Source organism: Coregonus clupeaformis, chromosome 26, assembly GCF_020615455.1.
Source record: "Coregonus clupeaformis isolate EN_2021a chromosome 26, ASM2061545v1, whole genome shotgun sequence".
Lineage (NCBI taxonomy): Eukaryota > Metazoa > Chordata > Actinopteri > Salmoniformes > Salmonidae > Coregonus > Coregonus clupeaformis.
The window spans coordinates 18,615,555-18,637,698 of record NC_059217.1 but is presented as its reverse complement, the minus strand read 5'-3'; the positions used below and the strand labels follow the sequence as shown (position 1 = coordinate 18,637,698).

Genomic DNA, 22,144 nt, shown 5'->3' with positions numbered 1-22,144 from the left:
CAGAGAGGTTTGGAACTCTCTTTCTTATTGGTCTATTAACTCATTTACCGCCTGGTGATGTCACCAGGCAGGTCAAAACTCAAAACAGGCTGAAATTTCAGCCGGTCTTTTCAAAAAGCTCTTACATTATCAGCAGCATTATCATCAATTTTACAATTTCACAGTATTATTCCAACCTCATAGTGTGGAAATACAGTGGGGAAAACAAGTATTTAGTCAGCCACCAATTGTGCAAGTTCTCCCACTTAAAAAGATGAGAGAGGCCTGTAATTTTCATCATAGGTACACGTCACAACTATGACAGACAAAATGAGATTTTTCTTTCCAGAAAATCACATTGTAGGATTTTTAATGAATTTATTAGCAAATTATGGTGGAAAATAAGTATTTGGTCAATAACAAAAGTTTCTCAATACTTTGTTGTATACCCTTTGTTGGCAATGACACAGGTCAAACGTTTTCTGTAAGTCTTCACAAGGTTTTCACACACTGTTGCTGGTATTTTGTCCCATTCCTCCATGCAGATCTCCTCTAGAGCAGTGATGTTTTGGGGCTGTCGCTGGGCAACACGGACTTTCAACTCCCCCCAAAGATTTTCTATGGGCTTGAGATCTGGAGACTGGCTAGGCCACTCCAGGACCTTGAAATGCTTCTTACGAAGCCACTCCTTCATTGCCCGGGCGGTGTGTTTGGGATCATTGTCATGCTGAAAGACCCAGCCACGTTTCATCTTCAATGCCCTTGCTGATGGAAGGAGGTTTTCACTCAAAATCTCACGATACATGGCCCCATTCATTCTTTCCTTTACACGGATCAGTCGTCCTGGTCCCTTTGCAGAAAAAACAGCCCCAAAGCATGATGTTTCCACCCCCCATGCTTCACAGTATGTATGGTGTTCTTTGGATGCAACTCAGCATTCTTTGTCCTCCAAACACGACGAGTTGAGTTTTTACCAAAAAGTTATATTTTGGTTTCATCTGACCATATGACATTCTCCCAATCCTCTTCTGGATCATCCAAATGCACTCTAGCAAACTTCAGACGGGCCTGGACATGTACTGGCTTAAGCAGGGGGACACGTGTGTCACTGCAGGATTTGAGTCCCTGGCGGCGTAGTGTGTTACTGATGGTAGGCTTTGTTACTTTGGTCCCAGCTCTCTGCAGGTCATTCACTAGGTCCCCCCGTGTGGTTCTGGGATTTTTGCTCACCGTTCTTGTGATCATTTTGACCCCACGGGGTGAGATCTTGCGTGGAGCCCCAGATCGAGGGAGATTATCAGTGGTCTTGTATGTCTTCCATTTCCTAATAATTGCTCCCACAGTTGATTTCTTCAAACCAAGCTGCTTACCTATTGCAGATTCAGTCTTCCCAGCCTGGTGCAGGTCTACAATTTTGTTTCTGGTGTCCTTTGACAGCTCTTTGGTCTTGGCCATAGTGGAGTTTGGAGTGTGACTGTTTGAGGTTGTGGACAGGTGTCTTTTATACTGATAACAAGTTCAAACAGGTGTCATTAATACAGGTAACGAGTGGAGGACAGAGGAGCCTCTTAAAGAAGAAGTTACAGGTGTGTGAGAGACAGAAATCTTGCTTGTTTGTAGGTGACCAAATACTTATTTTCCACCATAATTTGCAAATAAATTCATTAAAAATCCTACAATGTGATTTTCTGGAAAAAAAAATCTCAATTTGTCTGTCATAGTTGATGTGTACCTATGATGAAAATTACAGGCCTCTCTCATCTTTTTAAGTGGGAGAACTTGCAAAATTGGTGGCTGACTAAATTATTTTAATTCCCCACTGTATATATACAAAAGTTTTGACTCCACTGGGCCTTTAACATTTACATTTATATTATTTAGCAGATGCTCTTATCCAGAGCGACTTACAGGAGCAATTGGGGTTAAGTGCCTTGCTCAAGGGCACATCGACAGATTTTTCACCTAGTCGGCTCGGGGTTTAGAACCAGCAACCTTTCGGTTACTGGCACAACACTCTTACCCACTAAGCTACCTTTAAGTCTTCACCATTCCAAGAGAGAGGGGAATGGGCAGGTAGTCGCATGATATGATGACACGACAGGATAAGATAGGGTTTTGACAATTTAGAAACCCTGTCGCTGTACAGTAATTGGAAAAGATTAACCCCTGATGGGCTACGCTCTGAACTGGGTGTCTTTTAAGAGGAATTCCAAATCAGTGATGTTCTTTTCAAATGCTATTTAAATTGGTGGTTGGTTTTGAAATTAATTTCAAATTGGTGGTTTTGAAATTATTTCTATGCTATCAAAGCCTGTAACTGCAGTAAAACCCCCGAGATACATGTAGTATGTCTGCTCTACTGGAGTAAAGAGCAGCCTAGTCTCAGGGTGTCTCAGTGTAGTTGGTCTGTCTGCCTGTCTGTCTAGCAGGGAAGCCTGGGGGAGCCTAGGTAAATGGCAGCTCAGAAGGAAATAGCAGAATATCACCAGAAACTTCTGGATAGCAAGAGTGGCATACACCAGGGGTACCTCTACTCTTTCACTGCTAGGCATGATGGGTAGATATCAGATATCACCCATGGGGATGTACAGGATAATACCACATGGATGGCTCAATCACCAGACATCACTAAAGGCATCAGATGATGCTTAGGCTTGGATTGGAATATTAATCGAATTGAAATATTAATCAAATGATGCCAGGCTGCTGTCTCCTGGCGGGATGATTCCAACCTTTTTAAAACGAGGAAGGCATGGGCATGGAATTCTAAAGGTTGGGATGTTGGAACGTTGGTGTGGCTGGTGTTGGAGTTCTGTGTTGTGATTGGTTAATTAATTAATTAATTAATACATTTCACAGGGACTTAAGGCGATTGGAACGCAAACCGTCAGACGGAACAAGATCCCAATCGCTTCTCTCGTCCCTCGTCGTTCAGTGCGGTCAGGGGCTAATTCCCATCGATATTCCCACTCTGCGTATGTTGCTGGAAATTAATTGTTTTCCCTCGAAAACTGGCAAACAGTAAATCTATGAATATATTAAATCAAAATATTAGATTAATAACTGCATATTTCTATCCATTCTCTCTCTCTCTCTCTCTCTCGCTCTCTCTCTCTCTCTCTGTCTCTGTCTCTGTCTCTCTCTCTCTCTCTCTCTCTCTCTCTCCGTTCCTTCAGCCCTCTCTCTGTTGTTTTCCGCAGGCCCTGTGGGGAAGCTGTCATTGTTTTAGGTTTGGGTCGGACAACTTCCCAGCTGCAGTTCCATCTGTTGTGTGATAGGGCGTAGGTGTGAAAGGGAGAGAGGTGCTTAGAGGGGAACAGAAAATGGGCTCATGTTCTCAGAAATTGGGAAAACGCTAAAGTCTGAACCAACTGCACCGCCTCTGAAAAAGGAGCGACTGTGTGTGTGTGTGTGTTCCGTTCCCACATCCCATTACACCTACACACAGTCACAGGCCCAGTCTGAAAGGATTATAAATGAAGGGCTTTATAATGGAGACTGGATCCTAAACCAAGTTGAGCAGCTCGGGCTACAAACACACACACACACATGCTGCTCTTCCTCTGTAATCTATAAAGGTGTGTGGACTCTTCCAAGCTCTCTTGATACGTTATCAAATAATGGGATGGAGGCTGAAGCTATTTTAGCGCAGGCTGGATTGGTAAGAATATCAAGGTGTGTGTGTGTTTATTCACCCCACCCCCCCACTCACACACACGCAAACACACACAGCTCCTCTCCTCACTACAACATCGATCCCAGTGCAGGTGTGCAAAAGAGCAACAGGTCCCTTGGGCCTCTCTTGCCTCTCTTTCCCAGGCCTGTACAACACAGAGTGACACTACAGTATAGGCCAGGGCTGGCTGATCCAACCACAACTAGGCTACACCACCGCTGCTCCCTCCACTCCGGCCCTGACATACAGCGCATTGATTGAACAAGCTTCACAGTGCTCCACGCTGCAGCTGAGAGTGGAGGGGATTCCTTACAGTCCACAGCCTGCCATGGCAGAGCAGAGAGAAAGAGGAAGGTCTTACATACTCAGCTTAGACTGGGACCTATCTGTCCCAGGCTACACATATACAACTCCCTTTGGATTTTATGGCCAGGTACAGCAGTAGCTTACTTTACAGAATGGTAACATTAGGTATCTGACTTGCCGTATAACTATAGTATGTAGCTATAATAAGAGTCTATTATTAGCAGTGTGTTCTTGTGATGTTCAGACCACAGCTAGCTAAGAGCTCCCTCAGGACCACACTGCCTGCTACACTCTAAGAAAAAAAGGTACTATCTAGAACCCAAAAAGGGATCTTCGGCTGTCTCCATAGGAGAACCCTTCGAAGAACCCCTTTTGGTTCAAGGTAGAACCCTTTTGGGTTCCATGTATAACCCTTTCTACAGAGGGTTCTACATGGACCCTAAAATAGTTGTACCTGGAACCAAAAAGGGTTGTACCTGGAACCAAAAAGGGTTCTCCTATGGGGACAGCCGCAGAACCTTTTTGGAACCCTTTTTTCTAAGAGTGTACACTAAGAACTAAGCTGCTGTGGTAAGGGCAAGGAGTTAAAGGTAATGTAATGTGTGTCGTGTGTGTCGTTGTGCATGCATGTGTGCGTGTGTTTATACTGTATTTATGTGAGAAAAGCTGGCCCACATAACCATTGCGGGGCAACATTTAACATGCAACAATATCCCTGTCCTTTTCTCTCTCCACAGACCTGCGGCCTGAAAGTCGACTCATCTTCTGTATAAATAAATGACAAACATATCGCTCCTCTCGAAGTCCCTGAGACAGACAGGCCGCGGAGCTCTGATGAATTGGGCCTGACTTCTGTTTGCGATCGTCTTTCAACAAATTAGTTATTATTATTGACCCTGAGCTAGCCTGACTGATTACCTGGCGACAGAGAGACACACGATTTAGACAAACCACGCAAAAAAAAACATGTGCACACAACATGCACACGCGCACACACATATGGGTGTACAACAAACCAGGCCTTTTGATGTGTGAATTCCCTGATTAACATGAAAGCTCCAGCCTCACTCTCTATTTTCTACCCCATTGCTCCCACTCCCCTGTTCAGTCTCTCCATTCATTAACAAGTACTAACCACCATCCCCGTCTCCAACTCCAGCAAGGAGCAGCAGGAGGGCCTGTGTGCCTAAACAAACCTGATTCCATATTATCATATATTAAAAGCTGGTAAACCTTCTTCAGTGGGCTTTTAAAATCTAATAACGACCTTCTCTGTCTGGATCCATGTATAATTCAACATATGGCTATGCTCAATTAGCAGCTGTAATTAACAGGGTGGGGGGAGGGGGGGGTTTATCCAGTACTCTGCAGCGCAAACATATATATATATATATATCTATATAGATTTTCCCAGGCATTTCTGCCAGCCAATACTCCTGTATTTGGCACACATCCAGTTTTCATTATGCAGGAATGAAAGCCCACGTGTGCATACTATGGTGTATGAATGTGCCAACAATACCTAACCATTTCAATTTGAAATAACAGCTAACACAATTCTGTACCTCCAAAACATAGAGGAATATAATTTTACTGAACGGAACACAGAAGGATATACAGTGAGGGAAAAAACTATTTGATCCCCTGCTGATTTTGTACGTTTGCCCACTGACAAAGAAATTATCAGTCTATAATTTTAATGGTAGGTTTATTTGAACAGTGAGAGACAGAAAAACGCATTTTAATGAGGGAAATAAGTATTTGACCCCCTCTCAATCAGAAAGATTTCTGGCTCCCAGGTGTCTTTTATACAGGTAACGAGCTGAGATTAGGAGCACACTCTTAAAGGGAGTGCTCCTAATCTCAACTTGTTACCTGTATAAAAGACACCTGTCCACAGAAGCAATCAATCAATCAGATTCCAAACTCTCCACCATGGCCAAGACCAAAGAGCTCTCCAAGGATGTCAGGGACAGGATTGTAGACCTACACAAGGCTGGAATGGGCTACAAGACCATCGCCAAGCAGCTTGGTGAGAAGGTGACAACAGATGGTGCGATTATTCGCAAATGGAAGAAACACAAAATAACTGTCAATCTGCCTCGGCCTGGGGCTCCATGCAAGATCTCACCTTGTGGAGTTGCAATGATCATGAGAACGGTGAGGAATCAGCCTAGAACTACACGGGAGGATCTTGTCAATGATCTCAAGGCAGCTGGGACCATAGTCACTAAGAAAACAATTGGTAACACAATATGCCGTGAAGGACTGAAATCCTGCAGCGCCCGCAAGGTCCCCCTGCTCAAGAAAGCACATATACAGGCCCGTCTGAAGTTTGCCAATGAACATCTGAATGATTCAGAGGAGAACTGGGTGAAAGTGTTGTGGTCAGATGAGACCAAAATCGAGCTCTTTGGCATCAACTCAACTCGCCGTGTTTGGAGGAGGGGGAATGCTGCCTATGACCCCAAGAACACCATCCCCACCGTCAAACATGGAGGTGGAAACATTATGCTTTGGGGGTGTTTTTCTGCTAAGGGGACAGGACAACTTCACCGCATCAAAGGGACGATGGACGGGGCCATGTACCGTCAAATCTTGGGTGAGAACCTCCTTCCCTAAGCCAGGGCATTGAAAATGGGTCATGGATGGGTATTCCAGCATGACAATGACCCAAAACACACAGCCAAGGCAACAAAGGAGTGGCTCAAGAAGAAGCACATTAAGGTCCTGGAGTGGCCTAGCCAGTCTCCAGACCTTAATCCAATAGAAAATCTCTGGAGGGAGCTGAAGGTTTGAGTTGCCAAACGTCAGCCTCGAAACCATAATGACTTGGAGAAGAGGAGTGGAACAAAATCCCTCCTGAGATGTGTGCAAACCTGGTGGCCAACTACAAGAAACGTCTGACCTCTGTGATTGCCAACAAGGGTTTTGCCACCAAGTACTAAGTCATGTTTTGCAGAGGGGTCAAATACTTATTTCTCTCATTAAAATGCAAATCAATTTATAACATTTTTGACATGCGTTTTTCTGAATTTTTGTTAGGCCTACTGCTGCTAGGTAGCTCTCTCTGCTCTTCTCTCTGTTAGGCCTACTGCTGCTAGGTAGCTCTCTCTGCTCTTCCCCTCCCCTCTGTCTGTCCTTGATTGCAGGAGTGAAGTCTGGTGTGCGGGAGTCAGGGTTCCAGCTGCAGCTCATTCACCATAATCACCTCAGCCTTTAAGACCCGGTCAAACTTGCCACTCATCGTCAGATCATAGTCAAGACGACCATGTTAGTCTCGCTGCCGACTCAACCTGTTTGTTTTCGCTCTTTGTGTTTTTTGGCCTGTTCTATTTACTTTTCTCCTGTGCCACAGATTATTGGAACCTGACTCCTGCCTCCGCTTCACTCCTGCCACCACCATCCTGCTTTCCACTACCGGACCTCCCTTTTGGACTCACCACGGACACTAGGACATTACGGTACCACACCTGCTCTGACCTGGATCTGTTACCCTCCCTGTAACCTGGACTTTCTCTTCCCCTATTATTGGAAACCTGGACAAATTGAACATTGTAAATAAACCTGTTAAACCTTCTCTGGCTCGGTGTAGTTGTCTGCATTTGGGTTCAAATCCAGTTTAATCATGACACTCTCACTGTTCAAATAAACCTACCATTAAAATTATAGACTGATCATTTCTTTGTCAGTGGGCAAACGTACAAAATCAGCAGGGGATCAAATACTTTTTTCCCTCACTGTAACTAATTATGTGACTTCTGAAGGTAATTGGTTGCACCAGATCTTATTTAGGGGCACATATGCACACACCACTTTTCCGTTATTAATTTTTTTGAATTTTTTGAAACACGTTATTCTTTTCATTTAACTTTTGAACTATTTTTTGTATGTCCATTACATGGAATCCAAATAAAAATCCATTAAAATTACAGGTTGTAATGCAACAAAATAGGAAAAACGCCAAGGGGGATGAATACGTTTGCAAGACCCTGTATAAGTCAATCTCTGTTAGCAAAACAGACAGTTCTGAACAATGCATACCTGAACACATAGTGACATAGACTAGGTCTAATCAGAGACGTTTCATATTTTTTTGCACGGGAAAATGTTTGCCTTTTATAAACACATTTCATGCAATTCTACTATAATTGGAGACATAAGCAATTAGTAGCCTACTCTGCTGACACTGACAAACAGATCAGTAAAAACAACTTTGCCTTGAATGCAACCATGTAATCTAGGCCTATGAGAAGGGGAGACACAAATTGTACAATATGACTTCCATCTAGCCTGGAGGACGATATAATTTGTGAATATGCCCACTCACCGGGGATATGGCCGATGCTCTCCGCTGGTGCCAATAAGATAGGCTACTGTTTGCTCAACTGGGAGTTGAGCATTTTGATAACTAGTATTTTATTTTGTCTTCTCTTTTCAGCAATAGCCATATGTTTTCTAAACTATGTTTGTCCTACAATTGTATTTTGAAATATTGTGATAGGCCTAGGCCTATTTCACTGCTTTCAATCAGCTATTTGGTAGAGGCTATTTGCTGCACGGGCTTCCCAAATTGTGCGCTTAAAACAATCCACAGCTCATTTTAAAAACAAGCGAAGAGTCCTCTGTGGCCAAATCATGCTCTCTGGTGTAGTATTTTGAATTATTTTATTCATTTCTGTATAGGCACGAGTAATGATATAGCTCATTTTGGCAAATGTAATTAAATGTACTTTAGGGGAAGCTTATCTTCCCCTAGCCTATTGGACGCGCCGCCAATGCCGACATCAATGTGAAAGTAACCGGTGCATAAAACAGCTGTCCGCCAGTCTTGGAATGATTTTAGTCTAATTTTTTGTAGCATACTTTTAAATTGTTGGTCTTGAGCTAGAGTGTGGCGACTGCCATACCCTGCCATACCCTGCCATACCCAACTGACACCCCTGGCCTCAGGTAACACCTCAGTATATGAGATTCCACACAGACGGACAGACAGATATTTCAATCACAGCCATTCACAGAGACAAATCTGTCCTACTTACGAGCTGCTGTAGGAACCTGCTTTTCCCACTCACCCAGTGTCAGGGAGAATTGATCAAGAAAACGTCAGTAGGGGAAAGATGAGGTCTTTGAAGGTTCTATACACATCAACACAAACCAACAACACTGGCAGCTGGGACACTGAGCTATAAATACCACACCTACTATTTGTTCCAACACCGTTACCTCAACACAAATTAGCTTCCGTTAAGAAAAACCAAAAACGATTGATTTGGAGGAATATATGCCTCTCTTCATATCACTCATGCTTTCCATCAAATTGTGTGTTTTTGTTCTCCCTATCTCCCTCCCCCTCTGTCCCTCTTCTCTCCCCCCTCCCGTCTTACCTGCGGAACACTGGTCCTCGTCTGCTCCGTTCTCACAGTCCCTCTCCCCGTCACATCGCCATGACGATGAGACACACTTGCTGGCCGAACCCCCGCAGTCAAACTTCTCAGGTGGGCACATCTGTCGACCTATCAGTGGAAGGAGGGAGGGAGGGAGAGAGAGAGAGAGAGAGAGAGAGAGAGAGAGAGAGAGAGAGAGAGAGAGAGATAGACAGAGAGGGAGGGAGTGAGGGACAGAAAGGACACAGTTAGTCAATGAAACAGCCAGATAACTCAGTTATCATGTTGCTCAAATCGATTCCCCCTCAAATGCCTGCAATTAGAGTGGGCACGCAGAGTAAGACAAAGGCAAAAAACACACACAGAAAAAAAAAAACACACAAAGCGAAAACACACACACACGAAGGCACATGTGCGGATCATTCCATCCAGTGAAACCATATTAAGGAGGCAGACCATTGTTTCTGTTCCCTAGCTAGCCCATGTGGTTCCTAGAGTCAGAAAAACACAGTTTGCACTTGGCCTAGACAGCAAATCCCTGCTCTCCCATCTCTTCCCCCCTTTCCACAAACAGCACTGCTACCACCTTTCTCTCCTTCCCCATCCTCTCTCTTTTCCCCCTCTGCCCACCCTTCCCTTGCCAGTAGTGATGGGGTGAAAAAAATCTATACAGTTACATATCGGGATATTATTTTTGACGATATAGCGTATTGTTTTGACAATGTCACAATATTATTCCTTCATAACTTGTTCTCCATCTTATTATTTTTTTTAAATAGGGAGCCAATTTGTTTTCAGCACTTTTATTTCCATGACTGATGAAAACTCATTTTCTCATGGCTCTCTCTTGTCCCTCTCCAGCAGACATATGGTGAGTAAAATATTGAATCGCAATAAAATCCCAGTACCGAATCGCAATGCATATAGAATCGTGAGAATTGCAATACATATCGTATTGGCACTTAAGTATCGTGATAATATCGTATTGTGATGTCCCTGGCAATTTCCAGCCCTACCAGCAAGAGTAGGCCCAATGGGACTATATCCTAGATTACACACTACCACCCTCCCCCCATCCTCCCTCCTCTCTCTGTCTCCCCTCTCCTCCCCGGTTCCCAGCCCCAGTCAAAGAGGGCCCAATGGGACTATATACTAGATTACATTAGACCCAGTGTCAAAAGTTGCTCCATCAATTATACATTTCGGACTGTCACTGCTTGGCAACACGCCCAGCAACCCGCCATAGCAACCCCCCAGATCAATATACACAGCAAATAATGGAGGCATTACAGCAGTTATTAATATTTTACTTGAAAAAAACAGCTTTAACAATTTTTCGAATTAAATGACTAATTCTGACCACTAGAGTCGGAGGTAAAACACAGAGTTAATTTGAATAAAGTGTTTATAAGTATTGCTAGTCAATGTGATCCCGCCCACAGATTTGCAGTTACATTTCGATTTTGCCGCCATTTATATTTCCTTCCTCGCATTCACCTCAGGCTGACACTGTCAGAAGTAGTCTTTGCATTCAGGTAAGTAATATGGTTTTGAAATTCATATTTGGCCTAAGTCAACCATTTATCATTAGTTAGTTCCAAGCAAAATAGTAATCACCTAGCAGTCGATCGCAGTGGAGGCTGGTGGGAGGAGCTATAGGAGGACTGGATCATTGTAATGACTGGAATGGAATAAATGGAACGGTATAAAACACATCAAACATATGTATTTGATGTATTCCATTCCATGCATTCCATTCCAGCCATTACAATGAGCCCGTCCTCCTATAGCTCCTCCCACCAGCCTCCACTGGTCGATCGGTATAGCCTGTTTTTTTAACCAAGCTAGGTTTGGCGCCATTCTCAAAATGTAGCTAGCTAGCTAGCTTATCATTTTAGGTCAGTTTGACAGAATGAACATACCAAGGCAGGTACTTGAAGCGGCAAAATTCCTTATTATGAATAAACCAATAACCGTGTGGCAATTCGGCACCAAATGTTTTGTAAAGTTGCAGTAGCAAATAGCTAAAGTTATCTAACCATTAGCTACCAGGGTAACTTAGCTACAGCAGCTAGCTAACGTTACCTAGCTAGCTAATAGCTAATAATAGCTAACTTGGCCATCTAGCCAGCTAACGTTTGCAAACTAGAATCACATATAGAACAATGAGGGTTAGTAATAATAAAAATATTTGCAAGAATACTCAACCCGAATGCAGGTTATAGTGTGTTAAGGTCAGTCATTCATTCTATACTCCACTTTGGCTGACGTGAGTGTTGCTTCTTTGGCTAGCTAGATGGCTGCTTAGCTAGCTAGTTACATTAGCTAGATGGCTACCAAAGCCACACGTGTAAGCTAGCTAGATAGTTAACCTAAACCTGCATTCGATTTGAGTATTCAGTAATGGATGTGTGCCTAGGTAACTATGATGTTGTTAACTGTGTCAGCTGTAGATACTTTTTCATACTTTTTCTAGGCTTATGTGCGTGCCTCGTGTGTGTGTGCTACAGAAGCTAGAGTCAAATGTGGTTTGTACCTCATGTCATGTGCCTTTACTAAATATAGAGTTAATAAATAAAAATGCCTTTAAATTGTTTAACTTGGGTCAAACGTTTCGGGTAGCCTTCCACAAGCTTCCCATAATAAGTTGGGTGAATGTTGGCCTATTCCTCCACACAGAGCTGGTGTAACTGAGTCAGGTTTGTAGGCCTCCTTTCTCGCACACTCTTTTTCAGTTCTGCCCACAAAGTTTCTATAGGATTGAGGTCAGGGCTTTGTGATGGCCACTCCAATACCTTGACTTTGTTGTCCTTAAGCCATTTTCCAAGAAGGCCAGTTTTATTGCTTCTTTAATCAGCACAACAGTTTTCAACTGCGCTAACATAATTGCAAAATGGTTTTCTAATGATCAATTAGCCTTTTAAAATGATAAACTTGGATTAGCAAACACAACGTGCCATTGGAACACAGGACTGATGGTTGCTGATAATGGGCCTCTGTACGCCTATGTAGATATTCCATTAAAAATCAACAGTTTCCAGCTACAATAGCCATTTACAACATTAACAATGTCTACAGTCGTGGTCAAAGGTTTTGAGAATGACACAAATATTAATTTTAAGTCTGCTGCCTCAGTTTTTATGATGCCAATTTGCATATCCTCCAGAATGTTTTGAAGAGTGATCAGATGAATTGCAATTAATTGCACAGTCCTTCTTTGCCATGAAAATGAACTTAATCCCCAAAAAACATTTCCACTGCATTTCAGCCCTGCCACAAAAGGACCAGCTGACATCATGTCAGTGATTCTCTCGTTAACACAGGTGAGAGTGTTGACGAGGACAAGGCTGGAGATCACTCTGTCATGCTGATTGAGTTAGAATAACAGACTGGAAGCTTTAAAAGGAGGGTGGAGCAACGAACAGCCCTTGCTGTCTCTGCCGGGCCGGTTCCCCTCTCCACTGGGGTTCTCTGCCTCTAACCCTGTTGCAGGGGCTGAGTCACTGGCTTGCTGGTGCTCTTTCATGCCGTCCCTGGGAGGGGTGCGTCACTTGAGTGGGTTGAGTTACTGACGTGATCTTCCTGTCTGGGTTGGCGCCCCCCCCTTGGTTTGTGCTGTGGTGGAGACCTCTGTGGGCTATACTCGGCCTTGTCTCAGGATTGTAAGTTGGTGGTTGGGGATATCCCTCTAGTGGTGCGGGGGCTGTGCTTTGGCGGAGTGGGTGGGGTTATATCCTTCCTGTTTGGCCCTGTCCGGGGTTTCTTCGGATGGGGCCACAGTGTCTCCGGACCGCTCCTGTCTCAGCCTCCAGTATTTATGCTGCAGTAGTTTATGTGTCGGGGGGCTGGGGTTAGTTGGTTATACCTGGAGTACTTCTCCTGTCTTATCCAGTGTCCTGTGTGAATTTAAGTATGCTCTCTCTAATTCTCTCGTTCTCTCTTTCTCTCTGAGAACCTGAGCCCTAGGACCATACGTCAGGACTACCGGGCATGATGACACCTTGCTGTCCCCAGTCCGCCTGGCCTTGCTGCTATTCCAGTTTCAACTGTTCTGCCTGCGGTTATGGAACCCCTACCTGTCCCAGACCTGCTGTTTTCAACTCTTAATGATCGGCTATGAAAAGCCAACTGAGATTTATTCCTGATTATTATTTGACCATGCTTGTCACTTATGAAATTTTTGAACATCTTGGCATGGTTCTGTTATAATCTCCACCCGGCACAGCCAGAAGAGGACTGGCCACCCCTCATAGCCTGGTTCCTCTCTAGGTTTCTTCCTAGGCTTTCGCCTTTCTAGGGAGTTTTTCCTAGCCACCGTGCTTCTACACCTGCATTACTAGCTGTTTGGGGTTTTAGGCTGGGTTTCTGTACAGCACTTCGAGATATTAGCTGATGTAAGAAGGGCTATATAAAATAAAATTGATTGATTGATTGATTGGTGCTTGAAATCATTGTTCTTCCTCTTTTAACCATGGTTACATGCAAGGAAACACGTGCCGTCATCATTGCTTTGCACAAAAAGGGCTTCACAGGCAAGGATATTGCTGCTAGTAAGATTGCACCTAAATCAACCATTTATCAGATCATCAAGAACTTCAAGGAGAGAGGTTCAATTGTTGTGAAGAAGGCTTCAGGGCGCCCAAGAAAGTCCAGCAAGTGCCAGGACCGTCTCCTAAAGTTGATTCAGCTGCGGGATCGGGGCACCACCAGTGCAGAGCTTGCTCAGGAATAGCAGCAGGCAGGTGTGAGTGCATCTGCACGCACAGTGAGGCGAAGACTTTTGGAGGATGGCCTGGTGTCAAGAAGGGCAGCGAGGAAGCCACTTCTCTCCAGGAGAAACATCAGGGACAGACTGATATTCTGCAAAAGGTACAGGGATTGGACTGCTGAGGACTGGGGTAAAGTCCTTTTCTCTGATGAATCCCCTTTCCGATTGTTTGGCGCATCCGGAAAAAAGCTTGTCCGGAGAAGACAAGGTGAGCACTACCATCAGTCCTGTGTCATGCCAACAGTAAAGCATCCTGAGACCATTCATGTGTGGGGTTGCTTCTCAGCCAAAGGAGTGGGCTCACTCACAATTTTGCCTAAGAACACAGCCATGAATAAAGAATGGTACCAACACATCCTCCGAGAGCAACTTCTCCCAACCATCCAAGAACAGTTTGGTGACGAACAATGCCTTTTCCAGCATGATGGAGCACCTGGTCATAAGGCAAAAGCGATAACTAAGTGGCTCTGGGTTCCTTGGGTTACTACATGATTCCATATGTGTTATTTCATAGTTTTGATGTCTTCACTATTATTTTACAATGTAGGAAATAGTACAAATAAAGAAAAACCCTTGAATGAGTAGGTGAATGAGTAGTTCCTTGATACAACTAAGGGCGAATCCCAGTGTAGCAGAGCTGAGGGCCAGAATGTTGCATTAAACAGATCTGTTTGAGATACAGACATGTTTGTTTTGTTTGCAAATGCCGCCAGGCAAATGCCAATAGCCTTGTAAAACATCTGAAGTTAATTCATGTTCTTTGTCTGCATTTAAAGTGTGGTCAGGTTGGTTGTTCACATGTATTTGGCACTTTGTCTGGATTTAGAAAGCATCTTAACAAGGCACATGAAGAGCGTACCGAAGCAGTTTCTGATAATGATGGTGGAGGCCCCTCTATCGCTGCTAACAGTTTTGCAGCAAACAATTTTGGTGATGTGCCAACACGAAACTCACATTGTGATTCAGCTCTGTATAATAAGAGTATTGTAGATAATTGTGCCGCAACAATAGCTCAACTCAAAGCAGCAGGAGTTGGTGAAACAACAGTTCTATGGAAGAGATATCGACAGTGAAGCTAAAGAGTTAGTGAAGAAGTGTCTGTCTTTACAGGAAACTGCAACAATTATATTACAGTAGGTGTAAAATATACTGAACAAAAATATAAACGCAACACGCAACAATTTCAACAATTTTACTGAGTTACAGTTCATATAAGGAAATCAGTCAATTGAAATAAATTCATTAGGCCCTAATCTATGGATTTCACATGACTGGGCAGGAGTGCAGCCATGGGTGGGCCTGGGAGGGCATAGGCCCACTCACTGGGGAGCCAGGCCCAGCCAATTAGAATTAGTTTTCACAAAAGGGCTTTATTACAGACAGAAATACTCCTCAGTTTCATAAACTGTCTGAGTGGCTGGTCTCAGATGATCCCGCAGGTGAAGAAGCTGGATGTGGAGGTCCTGGGCTGGTGTGGTTACACGTGGTCTGTGGTTGTGAGGCCGGTTGGACAAACTGCCAAATTCTCGAAAACAACGTTGGAAGCTGCTTATGGTAGAGAAATTGACATTTAATTATCTGGCAACAGCTCTGGTGGACATTCCTGCAGTCAGCATGCCAATTGCACGCTCCCTCAAAACTTGAGACATCTGTGCCATTGTGTTATGTGACAAAACTGCACATTTTAGAGTGGCCTGTGTAATGAACATGCCGTTTAATCAGCTTCTTGATATGCCACACCTGTCAGAAGGATGGATTATCTTGGCAAAGGAGAAATGTCCACTGACAATGATGTAAACAGATTTGTGCACAACATTTGAGAGAAATAAGCTTTTTGTGTGAATGGAAAAATTCTGGGATCTTTCATTTCAGCTCATGAAACATGGGACCAACACTTTACATGTTGCATATATATTTTAGTTCAGTATAGATCAGTGTTTTGAGCAACTGGAAAATCTATTTTGCAGACATTAGTCTATTTACAAAAATGCACACATAAACGAAATGTTGCAGCCTGTGGATGGTCCCAAAGAAAGTCTACTTTATGACTTAAGTGATGGATCTTTCTTTAAAAATCATGCTCTGTTCTCAAAAGAGAAACGTGTGAAATAAATGTAGCTCTTCTATGACGACTTTGAAACCGGTAATGCTCTTGGATCGAAGCGTGGCATACATAAATTGGGTGCCACTTACTTTACTTTAAGAAATGTCTCTCCAAAGTGCAATTCCTCTCTGCTCAATAATCAACTGGTTTCTCTATTTCATGCTCAAGATCTAAAAACCTATGGGTTTCACTCACTACTTGACCCAATTGTACGAGATGGAATTAAGGTTCCCTTGCACAATCACCAAATTCATGGAACTATTGTCCAAGTAACAGGTGACAACCTTGGTATTCATGGTTTACTTGGTTTTGTGGAATATTTTAGTGCAAGATATTGCTGCCATTTCTGTCTCGCTGAAAAAAACGACTTTCAGACAGAGTTTAGTGAAGACAGTCCTAAGATAGTATTGCGAACTAAAGAGATGCATGTGGAACACTGCCAAACAATGCAGAGAAATCCCACTCTGCCCTATGTGATGGGTGTTAAAGAATCTTGCCTGTTAAATGAATTAGAGTACTTTCATACAAGTGAGAATTTTTCAGTTGATGTCATGCATGACATCTTGGAGGGTGTTGGGTAATATCAGTTGAATTTGCTACTACAACACTTGCAAAATGAGCATTTCACCTAAAACATGTACATGAGAATTCAGAGCTTCAACTATGGTTATTCTATGAAAAGAAACAACAGACCCCCTGCAGTGATGTTACTTCAGGGTTACAATGATTTGGGCTTAAATAACATTGAGTCTTGGTGTCTACTACGCAATCTACCACTTATTTTTGGTGACTTGGTGTGTCCATGTGATCAACACTCGCATTTTCTGCGTTTGTTGCTTCAAATACTCAACATTGTATATTCTCTAGTGTTATCAGATGGTATTACAGTCTATTTGAAGCATTTGATTGCAGAACACCACAGACTGTTTAAGCAATTGTTTCCTGGATGAGTTTGTTACCCAAGCATAATTTGATGGTGTATTATCCGCAATGTATTCAGAAAACTCTCCATAGCTGGCGTATGCGCTACGAAGCAAAACATATTTTATTACAAAATTACTAGTGAAAAACTTAACTAAAACATTGGCCAAGAAACACCAGTCACCTGGCATACATCTGGCAAACATTTGACCTACAGTGCATTCGGAAAGTATTCAGACCCCTTCATTTTTTTCCTCATCAATCTACACCCCATAATGAACCCCATAATGAACTTATCCTCTGCAGCAGGAAAGTATTCAGACCCCTTCATAACTCTGGGTCTTCCATTCTTGTGGTGGTCCTCATGAGAGCCAGTTTCATCATAGCGCTTGATGGTTTTTGAGACTGCACTTGAAGAAACGTTCAAAGTTCTTGAGATTTTCCGTATTGACTGACCTTCATGTCTTAAAGTAATGATGGACTATCGTTTCTCTTTGCTTATTTGAGCTGTTCTTGCAATAATATGGACTTGGTCTTTTACCAAATAGGGCTATCTTCTGTATAGCCCCCCTACCTTGTCACAACACAACTGATTGGCTCAAATGTATTAAGAAGGAAAGAAATTCCACAAATTAACTTTTAACAAGGCACACCTGTTAATTGAAATGCACTCCGGTTGACTACCTCATGAAGCTGGTTGAGAGAATGCCAAGAGTGTGCAAAGCTGTCATCAAGGCAAAGGGTGGCTATTTGAAGAATCTCAAATATAAAATATATTTGTTTAACACTTTTTGGTTACTACATGATTCCATATGTGTTATTTCATAGTTTTGATGTCTTCACTACTATTCTACAATGTAGAAAGTAGTAAAAATAAAGAAAAACCCTGGAATGAGTAGGTGTGTCCAAACCTTTTGACTGGTAGTGTAGACTGGATATTTGTCCAGGGAAAATGTTGTCCTTGAATGTAATGGAAGGAGCTCATGAGATAGAAAATGCACTCTAGGTGGCTTCTTCCACTAAGGTTTTGAGTGTAAAATGGGCCAAACATCAAGGGAATGTATACCGTTCAGATTTGGTTGTTTGCGTTAAAGTTCATTGTGACATGCCAATATTTCACGAAATCCAGTCTATTCTTGTAAAAGATGACACACAACGTACAGCTGGTTACCTTTGCTTTAGACAAACTGTGTCTTTATTAAAATTTTAATGCGTTTTAAATTGTACTTGACAAGAAAGGGACCCCATGTTGTTGATGTTAATGATATTTTGTTTCACAAAGCATTTGACATACATACAGTGAGGGAAAAAAGCATTTGATCCCCTGCTGATTTTGTACGTTTGCCCACTGACAAAGAAATGATCAGTCTATCATTTTAATGGTAGGTTTATTTGAACAGTGAGAGACAGAATAACAACAAAAAAAGGCTGAATAACGCATGTCAAAAATGTTATGCATTGATTTGCATTTTAATGAGGGAAATAAGTATTTGACCCCTCTGCAAAACATGACTTAGTACTTGGTGGCAAAACCCTTGTTGGCAATCACAGAGGTCAGACGTTTCTTGTAGTTGGCCACCAGGTTTGCACACATCTCAGGAGGGATTTTGTCCCACTCCTTTTTGCAGATCTTCTCCAAGTCATTAAGGTTTCGATGCTGACGTTTGGCAACTCAAACCTTCAGCTCCCTCCACATATTTTCTATGGGATTAAGGTCTGGAGACTGGCTAGGCCACTCCAGGACCTTAATGTGCTTCTTCTTGAGCCACTCCTTTGTTGCCTTGGCTGTGTGTTTTGGGTCATTGTCATGCTGGAATATCCATCCACGACCCATTTTAAATGCCCTGGCTGAGGGAAGGAGGTTCTCACCCAAGATTTGACGGTACATGGCCCCGTCCATCGTCCCTTTGATGCGGTGAAGTTGTCCTGTCCCCTTAGCAAAAAAACACCCCCAAAGCATAATGTTTCCACCTCCATGTTTGACGGTGGGGATGGTGTTCTTGGGGTCATAGGCAGCATTCCTTCTCCTCCAAACACGGCGAGTTGAGTTGATGCCAAAGAGCTAGATTTTGGTCTCATCTGACCACAACACTTTCACCCAGTTCTCCTTTGAATCATTCAGATGTTCATTGGCAAACTTCAGACGGGCATGTACAGAGTGGGGAGAACAAGTATTTGATACACTGTCGATTTTACAGGTTTTCCTACTTACAAAGCATGTAGAGGTCTGTAATTTTTCCATTGTATGATTTTTAAGTAATTAATTTGCATTTTATTGCATGACATAAGTATTTGATCACCTACCAACCAGTAAGAATTCCGGCTCTCACAGACCTGTTAGTTTTTCTTTAAGAAGCCCTCCTGTTCTCCACTCATTACCTCTATTAACTGCACCTGTTTGAACTCGTTACCTGTATAAAAGACAACTGTCCACACACTCAATCAAACAGACTCCAACCTTTCCACAATGGCCAAGACCAGAGAGCTGTGTAAGGACATCAGGGATAAAATTGTAGACCTGCACAAGGCTGGGATGGGCTACAGGACAATAGGCAAGCAGCTTGGTGAGAAGGCAACAACTGTTGGTGCAATTATTAGAAAATGGAAGAAGTTCAAGATGACGGTCAATCACTCTCGGTCTGGGGCTCCATGCAAGATCTCACCTCGTGGGGCATCAATGATCATGAGGAAGGTGAGGGATAAGCCCAGAACTACATGGCAGGACCTGGTCAATGACCTGAAGAGAGCTGGGACCACAGTCTCAAAGAAAACCATTAGTAACACACTACGCCGTCATGGATTAAAATCCTGCAGCGCACGCAAGGTCCCCCTGCTCAAGCCAGCGCATATCCAGGCACGTCTGAAGTTTGCCAATGACTCTCTGGATGATCCAGAGGAGGAATGGGAGAAGGTCATGTGGTCTGATGAGAAAAAATAGAGCTTTTTGGTCTAAACTCCACTCGCCGTATTTGGAGGAAGAAGAAGGATGAGTACAACCCCAAGAACACCATCCCAACCGTGAAGCATGGAGGTGGAAACATCATTCTTTGGGGATGCTTTTCTCCAAAGGGGACAGGACGACTGCACCGTATTGAGGGGAGGATGGATGGGGCCATGTATCGCGAGATCTTGGCCAACAACCTCCTTCCCTCAGTAAGAGCATTGAAGATGGGTCGTGGCTGGGTCTTCCAGCATGACAACAACCCGAAACACACAGCCAGGGCAACTAAGGAGTGGCTCCGTAAGAAAAATCTCAAGGTCCTGGAGTGGCCTAGCCAGTCTCCAGACCTGAACCCAATAGAAAATCTTTGGAGGGAGCTGAAAGTCCGTATTGCCCAGCGACAGCCCCGAAACCTGAAGGATCTGGAGAAGGTCTGTATGGAGGAGTGGGCCAAAATCCCTGCTGCAGTGTGTGCAAACCTGGTCAAGACCTACAGGAAACGTATGATCTCTGTAACTGCAAACAAATGTTTCTGTACCAAATATTAATTTCTGCTTTTCTGATGTATCAAATACTTGTGTCATGCAATAAAATGCAAATTAATTACTTAAAAATCATACAATGTGAATTTCTGGATTTTTGTTTTAGAATCCGTCTCTCACAGTTGAAGTGTACCTATGATAAAAATTACAGACCTCTACATGCTTTGTAAGTAGGAAAACCTGCAAAATCGGCAGTGTATCAAATACTTGTTCTCCCCACTGTATATGTGCTTTCTTGAGCAGGGGGACCTTGCGGGCGCTGCAGAATTTCAGTCCTTCACGGCGTAGTGTGTTACCAATCGTTTTCTTGGTGACTATGGTCCCAGCTGCCTTGAGATCATTGACAAGATCCTCCCGTGTAGTTCTGGGCTGATTCCTCACCGTTCTCATGATCATTGCAACTCCACGAGGTGAGATCTTGCATGGAGCCCCAGGCCGAGGGAGATTGACAGTTCTTTTGTGTTTCTTTCATTTGCGAATAATCGCACCAACTGTTGTCACCTTCTCACCAAGCTGCTTGGCGATGGTCTTGTAGCCCATTCCAGCCTTGTGTAGGTCTACAATCTTGTCCTTGACATCCTTGGAGAGCTCTTTGGTCTTGGCCATGGTGGAGAGTTTGGAATCTGATTGATTGATTGCTTCTGTGGACAGGTGTCTTTTATACAGGTAACAAGCTGAGATTAGGAGCACTCTCTTTAAGAGCTCCTAATCTCAGCTCGTTACCTGTATAAAAGACACCTGGGAGCCAGAAATCTTTCTGATTGAGAGGGGGTCAAATACTTATTTCCCTCATTAAAATGAAAATCAATTTATAACATTTTTGACATGCATTTTTCTGGATTTTTTTGTTGTTATTCTGTCTCTCACTGTTCAAATAAACCTACCATTAAAATTATAGACTGATAATTTCTTTGTCAGTGGGCAAACATACAAAATCAGCAGGGGATCAAATACTTTTTTCCCTCACTGTATGTCATATGGTGGTGATGATTCAAGTTTGTTTGTGGTCCCGCACTGCTTCATGTGATTTTATTTCTACGCTTGCACACAGTAACAGAACAATAGTACATGTCATGTAGGGAGAGTACGGAATCAGAAGGTCATGCATCTGTGGGGAGAAATTCCCCCACGGAGGCACAGGGGTGTGGGTTTCAATTCGTTCTGTCCCTATTGCTTTTGGTAATGTCTGTTAATGCTCTAGAATGTATTTTATTTCAAAGATTGTACACCATGCTAGTACTGTTTGGGCTGTTTTTAGCATCTCGTGTAATAAACAAATCCTGTTATGCAATATTTTATGTTGACTAATTTATGGTAGTAATAAAAAAAAAATGCTGTGTTTACCCTGATCAGAGTACATCTATTTAGTATAAGAGTAAATGTGTAATGACACTGGTAGGAGTTACTGACGTAACGCAGTAATCGAATGTGTCAGCCAGACAGCCACTCACAAAGTAGACTGCCGATCGCTGTCCATGGTGCTGAAATTGCAACATGTCTATATTGTTGCATGCCTATCG

General features: G+C 43.1%; 1 protein-coding gene across 1 annotated transcript in view; it reads right to left on the bottom strand.

The window, feature by feature from the left end:
• Window positions 1-22,144, bottom strand: part of LOC121540439 (low-density lipoprotein receptor-related protein 8-like) — a 269,383-nt gene that overhangs the window by 83,682 nt on the left and 163,557 nt on the right. Inside the window, exon 4 of the mRNA XM_045207759.1 lies at window positions 9,349-9,477. Within this exon, the coding sequence (XP_045063694.1) occupies window positions 9,349-9,477 (129 nt within the window). The remainder of the gene's footprint in view (window positions 1-9,348; window positions 9,478-22,144) is intronic.